The 23211-nt window shown below is 42.4% G+C and overlaps 1 protein-coding gene across 18 annotated transcripts in view; it reads right to left on the bottom strand.

Annotated features, from left to right (window-relative positions):
- The window catches only part of DOCK9 (dedicator of cytokinesis 9), a 255830-nt gene that overhangs the window by 129780 nt on the left and 102839 nt on the right, over window positions 1–23211 (bottom strand). For all 18 annotated transcript variants that reach the window (XM_056555648.1, XM_056555647.1, XM_056555652.1 and 15 more), the window contains exons 4-7: window positions 20895–20977; window positions 11222–11291; window positions 4052–4147; window positions 3271–3405 (exon numbers count right to left, since the gene is read on the bottom strand). In XM_056555648.1, coding sequence (XP_056411623.1) covers window positions 3271–3405; window positions 4052–4147; window positions 11222–11291; window positions 20895–20977 — 384 coding nt within the window. The remainder of the gene's footprint in view (window positions 1–3270; window positions 3406–4051; window positions 4148–11221; window positions 11292–20894; window positions 20978–23211) is intronic.

Genomic DNA, 23211 nt, shown 5'->3' on the forward strand with positions numbered 1-23211 from the left:
GGGGTAAATATGATTGTAATGTTCAGACATAAGCCAGCCTTAACGTATGTGGAAATACAGTATATCTATCTGCAGCTAAGAATGTTCCCTCCCGCGTTAGTAATCCCACCCGGACTAGCAGCCTGCATGTCACCTATCAAGAATGGAGGTGTTTTTTTTTTTTTTCCAGATTCTACTCTAAAAATATGTGCGAGTGCCAAGTGCAGAAAAAACAGCAAACACTTCCTGAACTGAACACGCTGCTAAGAAAATGTAACACTCCCAGCCCCCAGAGGACACCTTCATTCTCAGACACAAAAACATCTGACAGATCTCCGCTCAACACTATGGCTGCACCTTCCTCTCTTGCAAATAATTCACAAGCCCGCAGGACTCTCTCCTCATAACCAGCTTTGCTTTTTATTAGAATCTATAAGAAATAAAGCACATGAAGACACAGAGCACGATCTGCCTTTACCAGCTTTCTCATAGGAAACGCAACAATCTAAATGCCACAATACTGAGATCAAACAATGTGTAAAGTGAATCTAAATGACGTCAAAAGCCATCCAGTTAGCTAGCAGGAGCTAATACAGCTAACACCGGGGGCAGGGGAGAAAGTAAAAAACACGTATTAGGCTGCATTCACAGCTCGTTTTTGCAATACTGTTGCCGTATCCAGTTTCTGTTAAAAAAAAAAACGTATGTCACCGAACCGGACCGAAATGTATGCAAACGTATGCAACCGTATATGCCTCCTCAAGTTTTTAAACTGTATACGGTTTAAAAACGGATATACGTTTGCATACGTTTTTCTTGAAAAAAAAATATATACGGTTTTAAAGTTTGTCAACATTTTAAATAAAGTTCTTCTTTTTATTGAATTTCCCCAAAAAATAAAATAAAAAATGAAAAACCGTATTGTGCAAACCGGATGTAACCGTATGCACATACGGTTACATACAGTTACCATAGAACTCCATTTTAAAATAACCATATACAGGTTGGATACGGTTTTTGACCGGGGCACAAAACCGTAGTAGACTACGGTTTGGTGTACCGTATAAAACCGTAAATTATGCAAAACGTACACAACCTGATGCTACGGTTGGCATACGGTTTACAATGAAATGTCTATGTATACGGTTTGCACTATGGTTCGATACGTTTTTTTTAATCAAACCGGATACGGCAACCGTATTGCAAAAACGAGGTGTGAATGCAGCCTTATTCAAGTTTAAAAATATTTTTAGACAGTTTGGACTTCAAAGATGACAAAGATCAAAAGCCAAACCAAAAAGTCTACACCAGAATGAGCAGAAAAGTAGACACCTATAAATCTGCAGTGAACCTCCTCCCCGGGTGTGGCTGAACTGTGGTTTGGAGGGCATGCTAGGATATGTTGATAAGCATTACCTAGACACAAGAGGTTGTCTGCTTATTGTGTTCCTTCATTTACCTTCACATAAGTAGGTCATGACCCACAACCATAAATTCCAAAAATGAGTCCTGAAAGCTGATGCAGGTTGGGTGTGCCATATTTAGCAAAGAAGTGGGGCGTATTATGACAGCAAAATGAAAGTCCTAACTCTGTAAACTCTCTAAAAAAAAGTATTTTTTTTTATTCAAAATAGTGGGAGCATTGTAAAGATAACATTGTGGGGGAATTGTAAATATAACATATTGTGGGGGCATTGTAAAGATAACATATTGCTGCATTTTAAACATGAAGCAGATCTAGCCTGGAGTCTACACTATTTAAAACCAAACAAGCAGGAAACATAAAGGGGAACCTGTCAACAGGATAATACTGATTAATCTTCAAATGATGTTATAGAGCAGGAAAAGCTGAGCAAAGTCATTATATTATTTATATATATATATATATATATATATATATATATATGATAGATAGAGAGAGATATATTTATATATATATATATATATATATATATAGATAGATAGATAGATAGTTTTAACCCCTGGGGACTCAGGGTTTTTCCACTTTCGTTTTTTCCTCCAATTCTATTTTGTAATGACATCAGTCATTTTACCCAAAAATCTACGTCGAAACCAAAAAAATTAATTGTGCGACGATATTGAAGAAAAAAAACGTCATTTTGTAACTTCTCGGGGCTTCCGTTTCTACACAGTACATTTTTCGCTAAAAATGACACCTTCCCTTATTCTGTAGGTCCATACAATTAAAATGATACCCTACTTATATAGGTTTGATTTTGTATTACTTCTGAAAAAAATCATAACTACATGCAGGAAAATGTATATGTTTAAAATAGTCGTCCTCTAATCCCTATACCTTATTTTTTATTATCCGCATATGGGGTGGTAAGAGGGCTCATTTTTTGCACCGTGATCTGAAGTTTTTATTGGTACCCTTTTTTATGGTATAAAAAGTGACCAAATACACGCTATTTTGAACTTGATATATTTTTATAGTACGGACATTTACGTATGTGGCGATACCATATATGTTTATATTTATTTACATGTTTGTTTTTTAAATGGGAAAATGGGGGTGATTTGAACTTTTATTAGGGAAGGGATTAAATCACATTTATTACCTTTTTTTCTTTTTGCGCAATGTTATAGCCCCCATAGGGGGCTTTAACATGCAGTACATTGATTGCCAGCACTGTTCAATCCAAAGCCATAGCATTGCATTGATCAGTGTTATCTGTGGTCGATTGCTCAAGCCTGGATCTCAGGCTTGGAGCAATCAATCGCCGATCGGATGCACCGGAGGCAGGTAACGGATCCTCCTCTCGTGTCCTAGCTGCCAGGAATGCTTTTTAAACAGTTTAGACGCGGCAATCAACTTTGAACGCCGCGTCTAAAGGGTTAATGGCACACGTCACCGCGATTGGTGACGCGTGCTATTAGCCCAGGGTCACGGCTACTGTTAGATCCCGGGTCCCGGCTACCCACGTTATATCGTGGAAGCGGGACTCAGGACGTACAGGTATGCCCCGAGTCCCTAAGAGGTTAAAGGAAATATTCAATATAACTTGTACATTATTGATTGAAATTTTTGCTTATACTGGGCTTAGGACACCAGTGGGTGGGGAAACGATGACTGACAGCCTTCCTTTTATGACTGTGCATACAGATGGCTGTCAATTGACTCAGACCGCCACAAAACTCCAACATCAAGAAACCTTTTCCCATACTTCCAAAACATCCCCACAACAGTACTAGTCAGCCTGCCATAATGTGTACCTCATATTATAACAAAGCAACAGAGGAAGACAAAACAGGCAGAATAAAATTTACCTGTACAACACCCATGCAAGAATCAAGGAAAATTGATCCCTTTGGTTCTTTAGAGATTTTCTCATCTTTGTAGAAATTCAAGTTATACGAGCCATCACCGAGTTGTATAAGGTGGAAAAACCTCCTTTTGAATGACTAAAAAGGATAAAAAGGTTGTACATGATTGCCATTTTGGCCAAACAATACAAATATAGGTTACAGAGACCACTGCATGACAATGTGAAAATGAAGGTCTTGTTAAAGGATGTGATGGTTTATTAGAAAACATGTGAATTGTGTGATTTAGCAGATTTCAGTTAGCTCTTAAAAAAGGACTTTTAGGCAATCCAAAAAATGGAAATTTTATGACATAGCTTAGGCTGCCCTGATGATGCACCTTTTTACAGTTTCTTGATATGCCCTTCTGTTCCTGAGATATGTGGGTTTACAATTAAAGAAGTCACATGGGTGGGAACGTAATTTTAATAATAGGAGTTTCAGGTGATGGGTGTGATTATATAGTCAGGGGGTGTTAATGTTGTACATTGAGGGGCATGTATGCCTAATATACAGCTGACTGTATAATCCTGCCCATTACCTGAGATTTACTCTCATTATTAAAGTTTACAGCCATATGAATTGTCAGCAATTAAAATATCAAAAAACAATCATGGCACCCTAAGCTATTTAATAACCTCTCATTTTTGGAAGGGTTGGCTACAGATCCTCTTGAAGTGCATATATACGAGGAGACCGCTCTACATTCAACAGTATTTGCTGTCAATACATTATAGATACTCACCCTCATGGTGACACTTATTGCACTGTTCATGTTTCCTTTGTATAACCAGCCTTGTCTGGTGATACCCCCTTTTTGGGAGCCGAGGGATGCCGCATCCTGGAAACAAAACAAGCTTCTGTGAGAAATTAAAGGTCATTATGAATTATGCACAATGTGCTTTATCATAATGTGATGAATCCTACAAACAGCACATCTACCAACAGTGGCCAGACCTAACAATCCATGGCATTTATAGTAATGGCTGCTTCATTTCTGCTCTAGGTGAAAAGAGAAGTTTGTAGCTGGATGTCAGACTTACCTATTGGTAAACTTGTCTAATAAATAGATAGGATTTACTTTGAGCATATAAAGAACATCAGGCATCAACATGGCAAAACCTGGTATGTTTGAGAAGCTTTTCCCTAAGGGGAGCCTGTCATTAGACTGATACTGCCCATACCACAGGGAGGAGGACATCTTGACAGGCTTCCTTGTTACAAACTACGAAGTTTTACTCTGGAAGGCTGAAGCTGCGGCACTGGGGAAGTGACGGGGAAGTGGTCTTTCCAGCTTCTCTCTGCCAAACTAGGCTCGATTGACAGGTCTCTTTCAGCTTTGTGCATAGGAACATACCTGCCAATTAAGCCAAACTGGGTAGATAGAAGCCAGGGAGACAGCCTCCTGGACACTTCCCTAGTGCCACAAAGTTTTTCTCTGACAAAGAACAGCTTTGATCATACCCTATTTCAACCACTATGACTAGAGATGGAATGCCTGACCACTCAATGAACATACTGTGCTTGTAAGGATGCGTATCCCTAGCAAACGAAAAGGTCAAATTGTCAGTGTCAAAAATGGACAGACACTATGCAGACCTGGGTTGCAACCTAAACCACAGGCCAGGCTGGTTTTATATGAGTAGGACAGTGCAAGTAAAACATTTCCGCCAAATACAAGAGCAGTGCTAAGAGTTCTTGCACAGGTTACTTCCTAGGTGAGTGGATACTCCTCCTTTTCTCTAGGGACATCAGAAACATAAGGACTGTAGTGGACCTCTAATAGCGGAAGACTGCCAAAAGGCAAGACAGCCAGAGGCACACAATTCAGCAGAAGACCTGAAAACACTGGGTATACAGCACTGAGAGTGAAGATCGAAGGCCACTCTGAGTTACAAGTGAGACACTGCCTTTCCAGGGCTTCTATATAATAATGGGAAAGAATTCTTGGTTTAAAGGGAACCCATCACTAAGTGTTACCCTATATAACGAATAGCAACACCTAATAGAGGTTAATATCATGTGTACTACCATGTCTGGATGTCTGTTAATGTGGAGAAAACAACTTTTATAACCGTCACACACAGTATGTAAATGAGACCTAAGTAGTCACCAAGCATCCGGCTTGCTGGAGTAGTCACGACTCCCTGGGCTGTAATCATGCCCATTCAGGCCTATCCAGACATGATTGACAGCCTACCTGTAAGGAATGATATCAGACCCCGACTGAGCTGGGCTATGGTACCTCTTCCACTCTGAAAACCACAGTGCGGTGTTAACTATTTTACTTGGTAACAGTAAAGCCAAGCACTTGCCCATTTTAGTATGTTTTATTGATCGGCTACATTTAAAAGTATGCTAAGAAACTGCTATTAAGGATACATAAATGGTTTAAAAAACTATTTACCTTTTCCTTGTAAAAGTGGTTTCAGATTATTTTTCAATGACATGCATTCTAACCATGTTCTGCTTTACAGGAAGCAGTTTTACAGTAGTGCTTATAAGAAAAAAGGTCATCAATTACACAGCAATTGCCCACCATGACTGGGGCAAAGGCATGCATATCATCAGTTAAAATAGTCACCAAAAACTACATTTAACCATGAGCACACATGCAGGGCCGGCATTAGGGCGGGGCATCCTAGGCAATTGCCTAGCGCCCCCATCCAAAAGGGGGCCCCTGAAAAGCTTTAAAGGGGTACTCCGCCCCTAGGCATCACCCCGCTATCATTACTGCGCAGAGCGAGTTCGCTCTGCACGTAATGACGGGCAATACAGGGGCCGGAGCATCGTTACGTCACGGCTCCGCCCCTCGTGACATCATGGCCCGCCCCCGTCAATAAAAGTCTATGGGAGGGGGCGCGGCGGTCGTCACGCCCCCTGCCATAGACTTGCATTAAGGGGACGGGCCGTGATGTCATGAGGGGCGGAGCCATGACGTCACACTGCTCCGGCCCCTGTATCACCCGTCATTACGCACAGAGTGAACTCGCTCTGCGCAGTAATGATAGCGGGGTGTCGCAGCGGCGATCCCCGGGGTCCCCAGCAGCGGGACCGCGGCAATCTAACATCTTATCCCCTATCCTTTGGATAGGGGATAAGATGCCAGGGGCGGAGTACCCCTTTAAGGCAGTACTAACAATACTCCATTTTGTGCAAAACCGCGGTAAAATTGCAGCGTTTTTGCCACGAATTTGTGTAAAATGCAGTATTCAGGGCATAAGGCACTAAAACTCCTGCCCCTGCCCTGAGCATTCTGGATGAGCGCTGCTTGCGCTCCACTAATCAGACGTCCCCACGCTCGGAGGAACGCGGCAGGCAGCTCTCCACTAGTAAATCCCCCTCACATCCTGCTTGCGCTCCACTGCTCGGGGCCAGACCAGCACTTTTTTTTTTACTTCTACTATGTGCGGCCCTGCAGGGCTGAGGAGGCAAGGGGCTGCTGGGAGCTCCTACTAACGTGACCCTGGCGCAGAAGCAAGGCAGCCTCAGTCAACCCGGGTAAGGAGAGGCTTTGGGTTGGGGATGTGTATTGTATATATGTATGTGTATGATTTTGTATGATGTGTGCATGATAGATTTATGTGTATGTATGATGTGTGTTAGATGTGTATCTATGATTTATGTATGTATGTATGATGTGTGTGTATGAGGTTTGTTACAGTCTGTCACCCCAGTAGTAAGGAGATTCCATGAGGAGGTTTGTTACAGTGTGTCACCCCAGTAGTAAGGAGATTAAATGAGAAGGAGGTTTGTTACAGTGTGTCACCCCAGTAGTAAGGAGATTAAATGAGAAGGAGGTTTGTTACAGTGTGTCACCCCAGTAGTAAGGAGATTACATGAGGAGGAGGAGGTTTGTTACAGTGTGTCACCCCAGTAGTAAGGAGATTACATGAGGAGGAGGTTTGTTACAGTGTGTCACCCCAGTAGTAAGGAGATTAAATGAGGAGGAGGTTTGTTACAGTGTGTCACCCTAGTAGTAAGGTGATTACATGAGGAGGAGGTTTGTTACAGTGTGTCACCCCAGTAGTAAGGTGATTAAATGAGAAGGAGGTCTATACTGCCAACCTAATGTGGGGGGGGGGGGGGGGGAACTATGCTGCATACTTAAAGGGATAGTCCACTGCCCCAGCGTTCGGAACATTTTCAGCAGGTCGGGGGAGGGGGAGGCGGGGGAAGGGGGGTGGCAACAGCTGGAGGCACAAAATGGGTCGGGTCACCGGCGGATCCACAGATGTTTCCGGCATGGAAATTCCATTTTCTGTGTCCGCACAGAATGCATAGCTGTCTATGAGATGCTGCATTCCTGTGCAGTCCTAGTGCCGGCATATTATTTTGGTGTCCTGCAGTTTGTGGAATATCTGCACGGATATTCTCCATGTGGACATTCTGTCTGTGAACTTAGCCTTATAGTATATGTGTGCGCTATTACTGATAGGCAGCATTGAGATCACTGTTATAGTATATGTGGGCGCTATTACTGATAGGCAGCATTGAGATCACTGTTATAGTATATGTGGGCGCTATTACTGATAGGCAGCATTGAGATCACTGTTATAGTATATGTGGGCGCTATTACTGATAGGCAGCATTGAGATCACTGTTATAGTATATGTGGGCGCTATTACTGATAGGCAGCATTGAGATCACTGTTATAGTATATGTGGGTGCTATTACTGATAGGCAGCATTGAGATCACTGTTTATCTGTGTGCGGTGACTATTACTGTATAAAGAACAAGGTTACAATATAAGGTTAGGGCTACATGGCAAAAATGGGTCGCACAGTCAAAGATGGTCATATTGTTCTCCTTGAATGGTGCTGAATCTCAGCTAATGTAAGTAAATGTGGTCACACATAGAGAAATCCAGCACAAATCAGTTCTTGCTCTTTGGGGGGTTAATTAAACCCTTAAAACAGCATCAGAAAATGTATGGCTTTCTGTGACCCTGTGTTTTCCTGTGACCATACATGTTATGATGCCGTTTTGCACTGGATTTCCCTATGTGTCCTTACAAGTTGCTGTTGCTCCACAGGTGTTCATGCACTTCGCACTTGCAAAGGGGGGAGCTGATCTGCACTAAATGGGGTCACATTGCGACTCCAAATTACCACAGCCACAAATTCATCCTGGATGGAATTATTACGTTTCTCATGTTGTAGTCAAAGCCATTTGTGGTTTGCAGCGCAGTCTCATTTACTCACATTAGCCGGGATGCAGCACAATTCAGGGGGCACAACATAGTGATCTGGGGGCCCCATTTTTGCCCAGGACCACACTAAGTCTAAAACCGGCCCTGCACACATGCATAAAACACACATTATGACATTGGTGCACAATAGATGCACAATGCATACAAAAAGCACTTGATAGTTGCCTAGAATAGTCCTCTATAAATTACTGTCCATTTTTCACAAATTTTTCCACATAAAAACCACTAAAAGACTGTAGAGATACTTATCCAAATAGAAGTCACCTAGTTTAACCCCTGACACAGCAAAGGTATTCTGGGACAGCAAATCCACATCCTGTGCATCTGTGAACTTCCATCAGCAGTCAGTAAGAGAAATAAAAACAACCAAGCAGAATACCTGGGTACACTACTTCCCCTTCTTAAACACAAATGTTGATATTTTTCTGCTTAGAACAGCAGAAACAAAAAAAAAGTACATAAAGATCATTTCAGGACAAGTAACAAGAATAAAGAGAATGGCAACTAGGCAGGAGGAAGAATCTAAGGGCAGGTCTATAGAAGACATCAGAACACTCATCTGCTGCGCAAGAAAACATCTATTTAACATGACTGCTCCAGAACACCAACACACAGCTGGATAGCAATTCATAGAAACAAAGCACTGTAATGACCAGCATAGCTTTATTTGTCATACAGTGTGCCCCTGCACTTACAGAGGAAAGTATAGTATGTCCTACACTCCAATATCCCTGCTAGTAAAGACATTTTTATCTTTAAGGCCCCTTTCACACTGCTGTTGCTCCCCATCAAGAATGGCAGTTAAAGGGGTACTACACCCCTAGACATCTTATCTCCTATCCAAAGGATAGGGGATAAGATGTCTGATCACGGGGTCCTGCCGCTGGGGACCCCCGCAATATAGCATGCGGCACCCACCTGTTTCTGCTCCGGAAGCGCTGGAGGGTCTGGGTCCCGACCACCGGAACGGAAGTCTGTGATGTCCCGACTCCGCCCCCCGTGTGATGTCACGCCCCGTCCCCTCAATGCAAGTCTATGGGAGGGGGCGTGACGGACCCAGACCCTCCAGCGCTTCCGGAGCAGAAACAGGTGGGTGCCGCATGCTATATTGCGGGGGTCCCCAGCGGCAGGACCCCCGCGATCAGACATCTTATCCCCTATCCTTTGGATAGGGGACAAGATGTCTAGGGGTGGAGTACCCCTTTAAAGTTTTTTTTGTGTGTGTGACTTTAACGCCTGTTCTCGTGACGGGGCACAACAGGCAACAACCGGTCCTGACTGCTCCCATTTACTATTATGAGAGCCGTCGGGCGCCACTGTTTTGGCAGGAATAGCGGAAGAAAGAGACAGCGCAAGCAGTATTTTTTTCTCCCGCTTTTTTCCCCGCCTCCCCCGACAGCCGTCACACTGTCATGTCCTAAAGGAAATGTGAATGAAGTCTAACAGGGCAGTCTGTTCTTTTAGCTTTCATGACACTTTGGCCCAGATTTACTAAAACTGTCTAACTCGAAGATATTATATGAAACCGTCTAAGAACATGCCCGATTTATTAGGTTTTGGTGAGTGACTGATTCTGTTAAATCTTAAAACTGTCTAATTTAAGTTGAGACCAACTCTTAGACGGTGCTGGAGTTTATCAAATCCATGACCCCTTTACTGAAACCATGCACCTCTTGTCACATGTGGCTAAGAAAGTGTCTAAACAGATAAGGGTGGGTTCACACCACGTTTTTGCAATACGGTTTCGGCATACGGTTGAAAAAAAACTTATGCAACCGTACAGAAAACCATGCCCATAGACATCCCATTCAAAACTGTATGCACCATAATGTATACAGTTGTGTCCGTTTTTCAAACCATACGGATTTTAATTTTTTTTAGCCGGACAGAAAACTGTAGTCTACCACGGTTTTTGGTCCCGGCGAAAAACTGTATACGTTTTTTTTTTTTTTTTTTTACATTGGAGTCAATAGGAACCTTTCAGAACCGTATGTGCGTACGCTTCTATCCGGTTTTCACGATACGGTTTTTGACTTATACAGTTTTTTTCTTTGAATTTCAATCAAACAAGTGAAACTTTATCCGTTTTTAACTTTTCACTCCATTATAAATAGTTTTTTCTTAAAAACGGATGCAACCGGACAACATTTTTCAAACCGTGTACGGTTTTCAACCGTATACAGATAAAAATTGGTACACAAGTTTTGATACAGTTTAGTCCTGTTTTGAGGGATCCGGTTTTTTTTTAATAAAAAAAAACCTGATAACAGATGCACAGAATGTGACAAAGATGTCCCAGAATTCTGGCACTTTCTTAATTCTATATCTGCCTCTATCCCTCTATAGCAGTGGTCTTTAACCTGCGGACCTCCAGATGTTGCAAAACTACAACTCCCAGCATGCCCGGACAGCCGTTGGCTGTCCGGGCATGCTGGGAGTTGTAGTTTTGCAACATCTGGAGGTCCGCAGGTTGAAGACCACTGCTCTATAATTAAGATTGAAATCTTGGTCTCTATAGTGGATTATGACTCAACAGGTCTATAGAAGTGTTCGTTAGCGTAACTTGTAATTAATGGCTTATGTCACAGGACCTTTACTGATCGAGTCAAGTGTGTGATGGGGAGGAGAACTCGGAAAATATCCATATGGTTTTACAGATCCACATTGGTCTTATTGTGAAAGAGATGTAATCTTGAACCCACCTCGTCTTTGTCTGCATCTTCATCCACTTCATACACATGAACTGGGAGCTTTTCTGGCTTGGTCCCTTTGCTATATAGAAGAAAAAAAAAAAAAGTTACATAAAGACAAAAGTCAAAAGGGCTGCAGTAAACAGATGTGGTTCACATTCGTACTGATTCTGCATGGATGGAAAATCATAAAAGCTGACAAAAAAAAACCAAAAACTTTTCCAGGATTTTTTTTTTTATTTGACTATGCTACAGGAGCTGTAAAATTAGTGTAGTTCATAATATAGTGTCTGTACCTGTGTGACAGTTTTCTCACAATTCTTATGTAATTTTCACTCCAATATTTATTTTAACAGCATACAAAATGACTCATGTCTTGGGATTTCCCAAGTTGCAGTGCGTTGAGACCTGACATCACTAGTGATCAGAGGGAGTCGGTCCTGCTTCAATTTTGCAACAGCTGTAGGCCGCCTGGTTAGAAAACACTGGTCCTCATTTACTATTGCAAACCAGACATGTTTTGGCGGGTTGTGCGCCAGATTCTGGCGCATTGCGGCAGAAATTCTGTCTGCGCCAGAATTGAAAAAAAAAAAAAACCTGACTAAGGGTATGTTCACACTGCTTAAGATGTGAGCGGAATGTTCGCTTACAAAATCTGCTCCAAAACGCCGTTTTTTTCCGTGTGGAATTCGTGCGGAATTCGCGCTAAATTCCGTGCGGAAATGAAAGAGGATAGGACACACAGTAATGCACGTAATCCACACGGAAGCGTGGCAGACTGCCAAACATTTTTACATTTACTTCTATAGAGTTATGAGCCGAATTCCGCATGAAGAAAGAACATGTTCATTCTTCAAGCGGAACGGAATTCTGTGACAGAATTCCGCAAGCGGAATTTCCTCAGTGTGAACTGAGGAGAGGAAAGTTAACTACATACTATGGGGTATGGCACTGCTGAATGAATTGGAGAGGAATAAGCAAGCAGAAGTGTTAACATACAGTGTGAACATACCCTAACTCTCTATTTTACGAAGAAAACTCGGAAAAGGGGCGTGACCACAAATGGGGCGTGTTCCCAACATTGTTGCGTGTTCACACAAAAAACAACATATTTACTAAGGTTTCCACAGAAAATGTGATGGATTTCAGAGGAAAACCCGACAGATCAGAGCATGTGTAAAAAAAAAAAGCAAAGTGTAGGGAAAGTGGAAAATTTAGGGAAACCTTAGTAAATACAGCGGGAAAAAAATTGTAGGGCATTAACCCCTTAAGGAGCACGGGTTTTTCCGTTTCTGCACTTTCTTCCGTTTCTCACTTTCTAAAAACCACAACTCTTTAAATTTTGCACCTACAGACTCATATGAGGGCTTATTTTTTGCGCCACCAATTGTACTTTGTAATGACATTATACATTTCACCCAAAAATTTACAGCGAACCCAGAAAAAAATATTTGTGGGTCAAAATTGGGAAAAAAAAAATCATTGTGCGACCATATTGAAGAAAAAAATGCCATTTTGTAACTTTTTGGGGCTTCTGATTCTACTGATTCTTCTGATTTTGGGGCTTTCGGTAAAAATGACACCATATCTTTATTCTGTAGCTACAAGAAACAGCTGGGGGCTGGCCAGTATGGCGCGGGCTCGAGTTGGAAGAATGTGCCATACCTGCTTAACGGCACATGTATACACATGACGTGTATACACATACATGGTCGTTAAGGGGTTAAAACCCACAAAGAAACCTACACTCCACTCTTAGTAAATCAGGGAGACTGTGTTTCAAAGGGTGGGGTGGCTGATGTGGGAATAAGGAAAGTGATCTCAAACTTTCAAGCATGGAACTATGGGATGTGTAGTTTAGAGAACAAAATCGAACAGGAAATACCCAGTTCTGGCAGGTAAGTACTAAAATCACCTTATGGTGGATAACCCCTTCAATGCGCAGGATTTGAAGCTGCAGATTTGAAGCCGTGTTCAGTTATTACGTTTACATTAAAATCTGCAGCATAAAATCCTGTGCATTAAATATGCAGAGGATACTGTACATGTGAATATATCCCAAGAGGTACTCCACTACCTAAAAACATGTTCTCATCGGCATGTCAACACAATCCATGCACTGTCTATGGGAGCGCCAGAGATACACAAATACAGTGCTCATGTATCTCCGATAGAGAATGCATGAAGTGTGTGCCACTCAAGGGATAACTATTATTTTATTATAAGTGGCGACTGTTTTTTTGGGTTGTGCACCAAAAAGTGTCGCATTGCACCACAAATTGTGTCTGCACCAAAATTTGCACACTAGTAAAAAATCAAAATATAAATACTACAGAGGAAATTATTTTCTTTTGGAACACAGAGCTCTCTGCTGACATCACGAGCACAGTGCTCTCTGCTGACATCTCTGTCCATTTTAAGAACTGTCCAGAGTAGGAGAAAATCGCCTTAGCAAACATATGCTACTCTGGACAGTTCCTAAAATGGACAGAGATGTCAGCAGAGAGCACTGTGGTCATGATGTCAGCAGAGAGCACTGTGGTCATGATGTCAGCAGAGAGCACTGTGTTCCAAAAAGAAACTAATTTCCTCTGTAGTATTCAGCAGCTAATAAATACTGGAAGGATTAAGATTTTTTTTTTTTTTTTTTTTTTTATAGAAGTACGGTAATTTACAAATCTGTTTAACTTTCTGGCACCAGTTGATTTAAAAAAGAAAAGTTTTCCACTGGAGTACCACTTTAAAACCCACAAAGAAAACTACACTCCACTCTTAAATCAGGGCCATCATTTTGTTTCTGGAGAACACATCCACATAATTAAAAGTTTCAGACTTAGCCAAGAAATATCATTCTGTTATGCGTTCACATAATTTCCCTGTGCTTCCTGTAAGTATCCTAGGATTATTTTTAGAGAGTAAAACACAGGTATTGACCATGATCAAAAAGAATTTCTGGAAAACTGAAGATGCTTCCGTACAGATTGTACAGCGCTGGTACTCATTTGATAGCTCTTTCAAAGACCTTTCCAATGATACCTAATTTGTCAAATTTGGCCCAGCCATTCTCTTGTAATGGCCACCTGTAGCAGTAAGCAGCCATGTCATAAAGACTACATTTCCCATGACTCCCTGCGCCAGCTTCCTGTTAGCTGCTGCTCTCTCCCCCTCCAGGAAATTATAATAAATTATAATAAAGTGACGCCCACAGCTCCTTCCCTTGTGGTTATCTCCTCCCATTATCCCCCTCCCAGCTCATCAGCCCTCTCCATGTGCCCACTAGCCCACTGATCCACCCATCCATGTGCCCACTAGCCCACTGATCAATGTGCCCACTAGCGCAGTGTTTCCCAACCAGGGTGCCTCCAGCTGTTGCAAAACTACAACGCCCAGCATGCCCGGACAGCTGCAACAACTGGAGGCACCCTGGTTGGGAAACACTGCACTAGCGGTGTCACAAGAATGCCGCAGCACTACGCAAATAGCGTAGGGCTAAAGCTAGGCTCCTATCGCTGCCTACGTTAGCCCTACGCTATTTGCGTAGTACTGCGCATGCGCAGAATAAATTGACTTTGGGGGAGTAGCCGAATCCGGGCGGGGAGGCCGGCGCAGCCCGCAGTGACTCATGGGAGCGATGAGTCACCGGGCGAAGATGGCGGTGGATCAAGAAGAAATACAGGTCGAGCGTCATCAAAAGACCCAGCTTCCGGACGGAGAGAAAAGCGAGGAGAAGACCGGGAAGAAGACCATATGGAAAACGTGAGTATATTAGAATGTTCTATAACTTTGCCTCATGCTCCAATTCCCCCATAAAAGGTTAGCTCCGGAGTACTCCTTTAACTGTACAAGCGCTATATAGCAATACTCTGACTCTGTGCAAAAAAGTATTGCACAAACCCTTACTTTGTGCAAAATACGTTTGCACGTAAACATAGCTTGCTAAAAATGTTGCCACTTTGCATTGGTGCATGGAATGATAAATTCCACCAAACGCTCTTTAGAAGGGATAAATCTGACCCAACTTATATTCCTTATATTCATATATATATATATATATATATATATATATATATATATATATATATATATATATATATATTCCTATATGATTCCCATCACTTTTTGTGCCTCTGCTACAGATATATGTATACGGGATACTGTAAAAAGGTATTCCGACATATACTGCAGCATGGCAATAGACTACCCACAAGTAATAAAGATGTGTAACAGACCAAATGCAGCAATGTGAGGTGTAGACAATGGCCCAGGACATAGTTTCTGAAAAGGGGCGTGGCCTTAATGCAGCACAATTTGGTCCGCAATTCTGGTCCGTCCGACAAAGGCTATGTTCACACTATGGAATGTCTGCACGGAAAATATCCGCGCGGACATTCTGGAGACTACGCTGTGGACAGTGCCAGAAACATCTGGCACGGAAATTTTGCCGAGTGAACATAGCAGCAGAATCCCGATGCATTCAACAGGACTCTGCTGCAGCAGAATCTCCATGCAGAATTCCGCATGTGACGTGTGAACATAACCTAAGGGTTTGATAGTTTTAGTAAATCTGGGCCTATGTTTGGTTAATGGCTACACCATGATATGCAAAAATTATATATCTAAAAATGTATTGGAGCCTTAATGGTTATATAATGTGAACGCATTGGGTAATATCCAGCGTAACAACATATTTGCTCAGACTAATTTTTTTTTAACCCCCCCCAGCTGAAAAAATAAAAATAAATAAAAAAGTTTTCAAATATGAATTCCACCCATGAAAAATCCTCACTGCAATCACTTTCCAGCTCCAGACCTTTCAAAGGGAAAAAGAAGAGGGCAGACACTTGTGACAATGCGACTGACGTGTGACTATCTGTAACCCAGTTGTAGGTGTCTGAAAAGTGATGTGAGCTGTGACAAATACAGCATGAAGATCTCGCCAGGAACCAGGCTAAATGTATCAGAAGTTACTGTACAAGACGTGCAGTGAATCTGCTTTTATCAATATTTATGGCTACGAAGCAAATCACTTGAAGGCCAGAATAGGATCGGAGCGCAGAGCCATCTTTGGAAAAGCGGAGACGTTTTCTAGAAGACTGGTATCGATTAGCCTGTAATTGTACGTTCCTTGCATTGCACCAAGACACTCCTAGAACTGATTCCATGCCAAAGATCAATTCATTTCATTTAGCTATAGACCTTTCCAGTAGATTCCAGTAATAATACATTCCAGGCTCAGCCGGAACCCTTGTCTAAACAGGAAATTATACTAGTGGCAGAAGTGATATCATATACTGTATTCTAATACAAAGAGAAAATATATAACCAATCCTTCTAGGATTTTACCTTGAAGGGTACACAATGAATAGAAAATAATATAGAGAAATTTCAATTGATATAAATTTTATTAAACATGTATAAAACAATCAATAAAATTGTATAAAATTATTCTAATGCTGGCACAGATATATAAAGGTGAACCGTCCACTGGGCCCTAGTGGTATTGGTCACAAAAGTGGGAAGACTTGATTCTAACAATCATATACAGTAACCCTCCGACATGCGATGGCCCCAACATATGATAAAATCGACTTACAATGGCCTCTCAGAGGCCATCGCATGTCGATGTCTGCATCGACATACGATGCTTTTATATGTCGGGGCCATCGCATTAACTGCTATCCGACAGCGCAAAATGCTTAAGCTGCTGTCGGATAGCAGTAAGCATCCCGGGCAGGTTCGCTTACCTATCCCCGCTGCTCCGGGTCCACTTCGCGATCCTCCGGTGTCTTGCGCTTTCCGGCACCGTTATTACGTCACTACGCACGCCGTGCCGGCGCAGCAGAGTAATAACGTCACCAGAAAGCGAGGCCCGGACCCTGCAGAAGATGCGGAAGAAGCCGGAGGATCGCGAAGAAGACACCGGAGCAGCGGGACAGCATCGGGAGCCCCTGGGACAGCATCTGGAGCGGAGAGGACCTGGTCCGGAGCGACGGGGACAGGTGAGTACAGCTTCCTATACTTTACATTGCACGGATCCCTCAACATACGATGGATTCGACAAACGATGGGTCGTTTGGAACGAATTACCATCGTATGTTGAGGGACCACTGTATACTGTAAAAAAAAAATTTGGTAAAAAAAATATTAACAGTTATAGAAAAATATTTTTTAAATATTTTAATATTTTTTTACCAATGATGAGGGGATGATGAGGGGGGGGGGGGAATAGTGGGGGGGTGATGAGACCGGTTGGGGGGGGGGGTCATGAGACAGGTTGGGGGGGGGGGATGATGAGACAGGTTGGGGGGGGATGATGAGACAGGGTGGGGGATGAGGAGACAGGAGGAATGATGGGGGGATATGATGAGACGGGGGGGGGAATGATGGGGGACATGATGAGACAGGGTGGGGGGATGTTGAGGGGGGAATGATGGGGATATGATGAGACAGGGTGGGGGGATGATGAGACAGGGGGAAATGATGGTGGGGGAGGTACTAAATGCTTAATGTCTGTATGGCTAGTGGTGGCCTATGACAGGGGGAAATGATGAGACATGGGGGGATGATGAGACATGGGGGGGTGATTAGAGGGGTAAATGTGGCACAGGGACTGATGAAAGGGAAGGAATGATGTGACACTGGAGGGGACGGGACCAAACTGAAGTGCAGAAGAAAACGAAGTTGGGGGGGGATGATGTGGCATTTAGTCCAAGTCATTTATTTTATATTTTATTTTTTTTACTTAAATTTCGCTGTTAAAATGGGGTGCGTGTTATACGCCAGTGCGTGTTATACGCCGATAAATATGATATGTAGAAGCAATACACAGGATAAATGTTTTATCCCTGGGGGCACCACTGCTGGCATACCTACCATTATCTAGAACTGGGGTATATATTTACCAGTATAGGCAGATATGTATCTCGAAGACCTAGACAATGAAGCAAAATCTACAATAGTACCCCCTGATGTTTTAACATGATGTATATGCTACTGTTCTTACGTGTTTCCCAGACAGGGGTGCCTTAATGCCCATATAATCCAGGGGTGTGGAAATTTAAAAAAAAAAAAACTACTTGTCCAAGGGACTAAAGCGGAACACAATCTACTTGTCCCTCAAGAAAATCCACTTGTCCTGGTAGATAAAATAATTTCGACCAAAATAGTCCGATTCCCCCCACTAGACCACCAGGGATGGATATAAGATCCCTTTAGACACTGCTGACAACTTAGACAGCGGTGATCTAAAGGTTTAATAGCGGCCACAGTGATCGCAGCATGCCGGGATATTAGCAGCAGGAGAGCTGTAGCTCCTTTTACACCTGAGGCAACCACAGAAAAGTCTAGATGTAACTATTTGATCACTTTATAAAAAATTTCTCATATGAAGTGACCAAAAATGAGCAATTCTGGACTATTTTTTTACATTTACACCGTTCACCGTACGGTTTAATTATCATATTTTAATAGTCTGGACATTTCCACATGCAGCGAAACCACTTATGTTTATTTTTGTACATTATTTTTATTTAAAGAAAATTGGAAACTTATTAGGAAAGGGGCTTATTCACATATATACGCACTTTTTAAAATATTTTAATCACTATTTTTCAGTCTTCATAGGGACTTATGTGTTACTGGGGGGTGTTCTGCTTCTCCAGTTTGTGTGCTGCATTTTGTGTCAGAAAATGCTGGAAGTTGCATTTAGTTACTAGATAACTACAACACCCAGCATGCCCTGATACAGCCTATGGTTGTGTGGGTGTTGCAGAATGTTGCACCAGCTAAGGGTATTGTGTAACATGCTGGGAGTTGTAGTTTTGGTTCGTGTCAGCTGCAGAGCCATAGGCTGTGTCAAGGAATACTTGGAATTGCAGTTAGTAACTACAACACCCAGCATGGCCTGATGCAGCCTATGGCTCTGCAGCTGACCTGAACCAAAACTACAACTCCCAGCATGTTGCACTTTATAGTTCTACAGTTCAGGTTATGGTGCAACATTCTGGAAGTTGTAGTTTTGGTTCAGGCGTGTTCGTGTGCATCCGTGGGGCTCTTGGTCGGCGGGCAAGTATGAAGTGGCAGGATTCTGGGGGTGCAATTCAGTGCGGGTGGCCAGAAGCCACTAAAAATAAAATTTGATGGCACAACTGGCGGCGGCGGCAGCAGTGCCCCCCCCCCCCCCCACATCATACATTACAAACACACATCACAGATACATCATACACATATACACTCACACCATACATATACACCATACATACACCCACCGCTGCCCCCTCCACATAATACATTACATACACACATCCCACAGACTCATACACACATCATACATACACTCACACCATACATATGCACACATCATACATATCCGCTGCTAGTTACTAGCGTGTGAACGCACCCTTAAAGGGAAAATCTTGTTGCACATCTGCACATTAACTACGATACTGAACCTTGAAAGGAAAAAAATTTGCAGAATGTAATTTATTTTCGCCTTGGAATCTATTCCCACATATTGGCCTCGATTTACTATTGTGTACCTGCTTTTGTCAGGTTGTGTGCCACAATTTGGTTCACTGTGCCAAAATTTGTAGCACTATGCACCAAAATAAATCTACAAACCAGACAAAGGGATGTGTTCTCATAACTCAACCTATTTACGGTTGAATTCTCACAGAAACTTGTAAATAAATCGCTGGAAATTCCTATAAAAAAGCTAGTTAAATCATCCAACTCTTAATGGGAACGGGGAATCAGATTTAACCATATATAATGCATGGCAACTCGTTTTATATTGTAAGATCTTCTTCCTTACCATCTCCGGGAGACATTCATACCCGTAAGGATGGTGAGGATATAATGTTAGACAGTGTTACCTGCCAGTCTAGTAAGTAGTCCCCTGGACGGAGAGCTATACTCACCTTAGCCAGTATTCTCCGGCTGTAAACACGCCCCCTCAGCGTGATTGACAACCCTCGCCATGGCTCAGTGATTAGATCAGAGCACAGGCTTTCAATTATTCTGAGAGGGTGTGAATACAGCCAGAGAAGACAAGAGTAGGTAAGTATAGCTCCCTGCCCAGAACACTACTTAGGGGCAGGCGGGGGAGATTTTCTAACCTCATATCCTCACCATATATTTTACCATATATTACGCATGGCCACATGTTCTATATGGTAAAATCTGATGACCTGTTCCCTTTTAACAACATTCCAAACTAATAAGAACCCAACACTCTAAGTAAATCAGGGCTTCTGTGTATTCTGTCAGTCATGTATCCCTTAGAAATGCGCTGTGTAACACTAGCTGCGGTAAGAAATTTACCTCATGTACACATATCCTTAGGTTAGCTATATACAGGACAATACTACTCTAAGTACTGTATCACATGAATGCATACTGTAAAACACTTGCAGTGCAGGTTCCATCCTCCACCGCGCCCTGGTAAATGATGATTCCCTGGATATGACTCATTAACAATTTGTTAGATTTGACGGCAGGGAAAAATGTGCTTTTTTATTGCTAGGATGTGAAGTAAAATGTCAAGCTGCAAGTTGTTGCCAACTAGCACACGGAAAGGATGCTTAAGTTGCACAATATTCCCTCAGGGCTCCGAGTGACACCTCGCCATGCCACGCACCACATTAAAAAGATTGCAGGGATTCGGGAGCTGTCAGTTTACACTTACCTTGGAAGCTGCCGGAAATCTCCCGAATACTCTTCATATTTATATGTGACAACGTGCCAATCCGAGTTGTAGGTTTTGATGCACTAATAAGTGAAACAAAAAAGGAATGTCTTTAGTGATCATATTTTATAGACTTATAAGACATTTCCTACTGCTCTATCCTCCAGAATTCAGTTGTTATAGCCAGATAATGCCACCTTTGGCAATGGCAGGTGAAATGTCCCAATATATCCTGGCCACCTAATTTGGTTTGCCAAAACAACTTTCGATTCTGGTTCTTATATATGGTTCAGAAAATCACTGACAGCTGTCACACCCCCTCCCAAAGATTTGCATTGAGGGGGTGGGGCACAACGTCATGAGGGGACGGGGCTATGACGTCACTCGCTCCCGGTGCCGGCTCCATTGTTGGAACAGTTTGTTCCAAACGCTGAGCAGTAGAGTACCCCCCTTTAAGACCCCCCCATTTGGAAATGGCTGTAAATTTAGGATCCATACTGTCCCCACAGCATAGGTCCTGACTACAGAGCCAATGTAATTCTATGACGCTCCTCACATATCTGAATTTCTATATAGAGTTCTATATGTAGACATTTAGTATAAAGGCTGCATGCTCAATCCAATGCTATATGATGGCTGTTGTCTCTCTTTCAAGGACAGAGTAGCTAATAAAATAGATCTACAATACTAAAGTTATGTGAACGGAGCATTACAAAAAAATAAGTTTTGGCTCTATGCCTGGCATATACACAATTCAAATGTACAGCCTGATGTAGAACACATTTGAAAATGTCTTCAAACCCTTTCAACTATTTTTTTCCACATTGTTACATTGCAGCTTTGTGCTAAAATAAAATATTACGTTTCCCACATCATTCAGCACTCAATACCCCACAATGACAGTGGAAGAAGGGGAATGTATTTCTGCATTAAGGGGGGGTGGGGAAGAGACCTTGACCAATGGAATGACTGCATATATTACTTGGGTGAATGGGAATAATCAGAAGGGGATTATTAAATGGTTTTTGTACTGTAGAAGAAAATGTTAACCAACAAATTAAAAAAAAGTATTCAGACCCTTTACTCCATACTAAGTTGAAGCATATTTGGCAGGGATAACAGCTTCCAGTCTTCTTGGGTATGATGACACAAGGTTTGCACACCAAGATTTGGGGATTTTCTGCTGTTCTTCTCTGCAGATCCTCTCAAGGTCTGTCAAATTGGATGGGGACCATCAGTGAAAGCTGTTTTCAGGTGTTCTATTGGGTTAAAGGAGAAATGCAGCGAAAAACTTACCTTCCCTTGTGCCCGGGCTGCAAAAACTAAAAGAAAAAAAAAAAAATTTCAACTCACCTTCCTATGTTCCCCCGTTGTGCCGATACTGGCATCAGGGTCCTTTGGTGCTATTCGGCTCCCTGCTTCTTAGGCTCAAAACGTCACACAGCAGCGATGTCCCATCTCGGCCGGTGATAGGCTGAGAGCACTGTCATGTAAGGAGCTCGAGCCCTGCCTTCTTCCTGCTGCCTGGGCTCCTTCCATGACACTGTGCTCATCCTATCACCGGCTGGGGCGGGACATCGCCAAGGCATTCTGAGCCTAAGAAGCAGGGAGCCGAGCAGCGTCGGAGGACTGGGACAGATATCAGCGCAACGGGGGAACGTAGGAAGGTGAGTTAAATTTTTTTTTTTTTAGTTTTTTGGGCACAAGGGAAGGTAAATGTTTTGCGCCGCATTTCTCCTTTAAAGTCAGGGCTCTGGCTGGATCACTCAAATACATTCACAGAGCTGTTCTCCAGTGTTGTATGGATCAGGTATTCATTAAGAATATCTCTGTACTTTGCTCCTTTCAGGTTTTCCTCAAAAGCATGACCAGTCCCCCTGTCCCAGACCCTGAAAATAACCCCACAGCATAAAGCTGCCACCTTATGTCCAATCATATGACTCCAATTAAGGTCTAGAAAAATCTCAGAGATTATCAAGAGAAATTGGACCACAAGAGCTAAGTTTCAATTGTCAAAGAAAAGGGTCTGAATACTTATGTACTTTGGAAATTTAAGTTTTTCGAAAATTCTAAAATGTTCCTCATGTACTGTATTCTCAGACATCTCAAGTGAACGTATGCTTTTGTATACTTCTGAAATGTTAAAACTATCCATATTAAAAAGAAATAAGAAATACTCTTTCATATGGATAAAAGGATGACGGTTCTGCAAACTGTATTGTGTCTGCTCAGCCTGGTCACCGCTTCTTCATATATAATTCATGGCAGATTTATCACTGATCCAGCAGAGAATTTGTAGTCAAATTATTTATCTTCA

Source organism: Hyla sarda, chromosome 2 (genome assembly GCF_029499605.1).
Source record: "Hyla sarda isolate aHylSar1 chromosome 2, aHylSar1.hap1, whole genome shotgun sequence".
Taxonomy (NCBI): Eukaryota; Metazoa; Chordata; class Amphibia; order Anura; family Hylidae; genus Hyla; species Hyla sarda.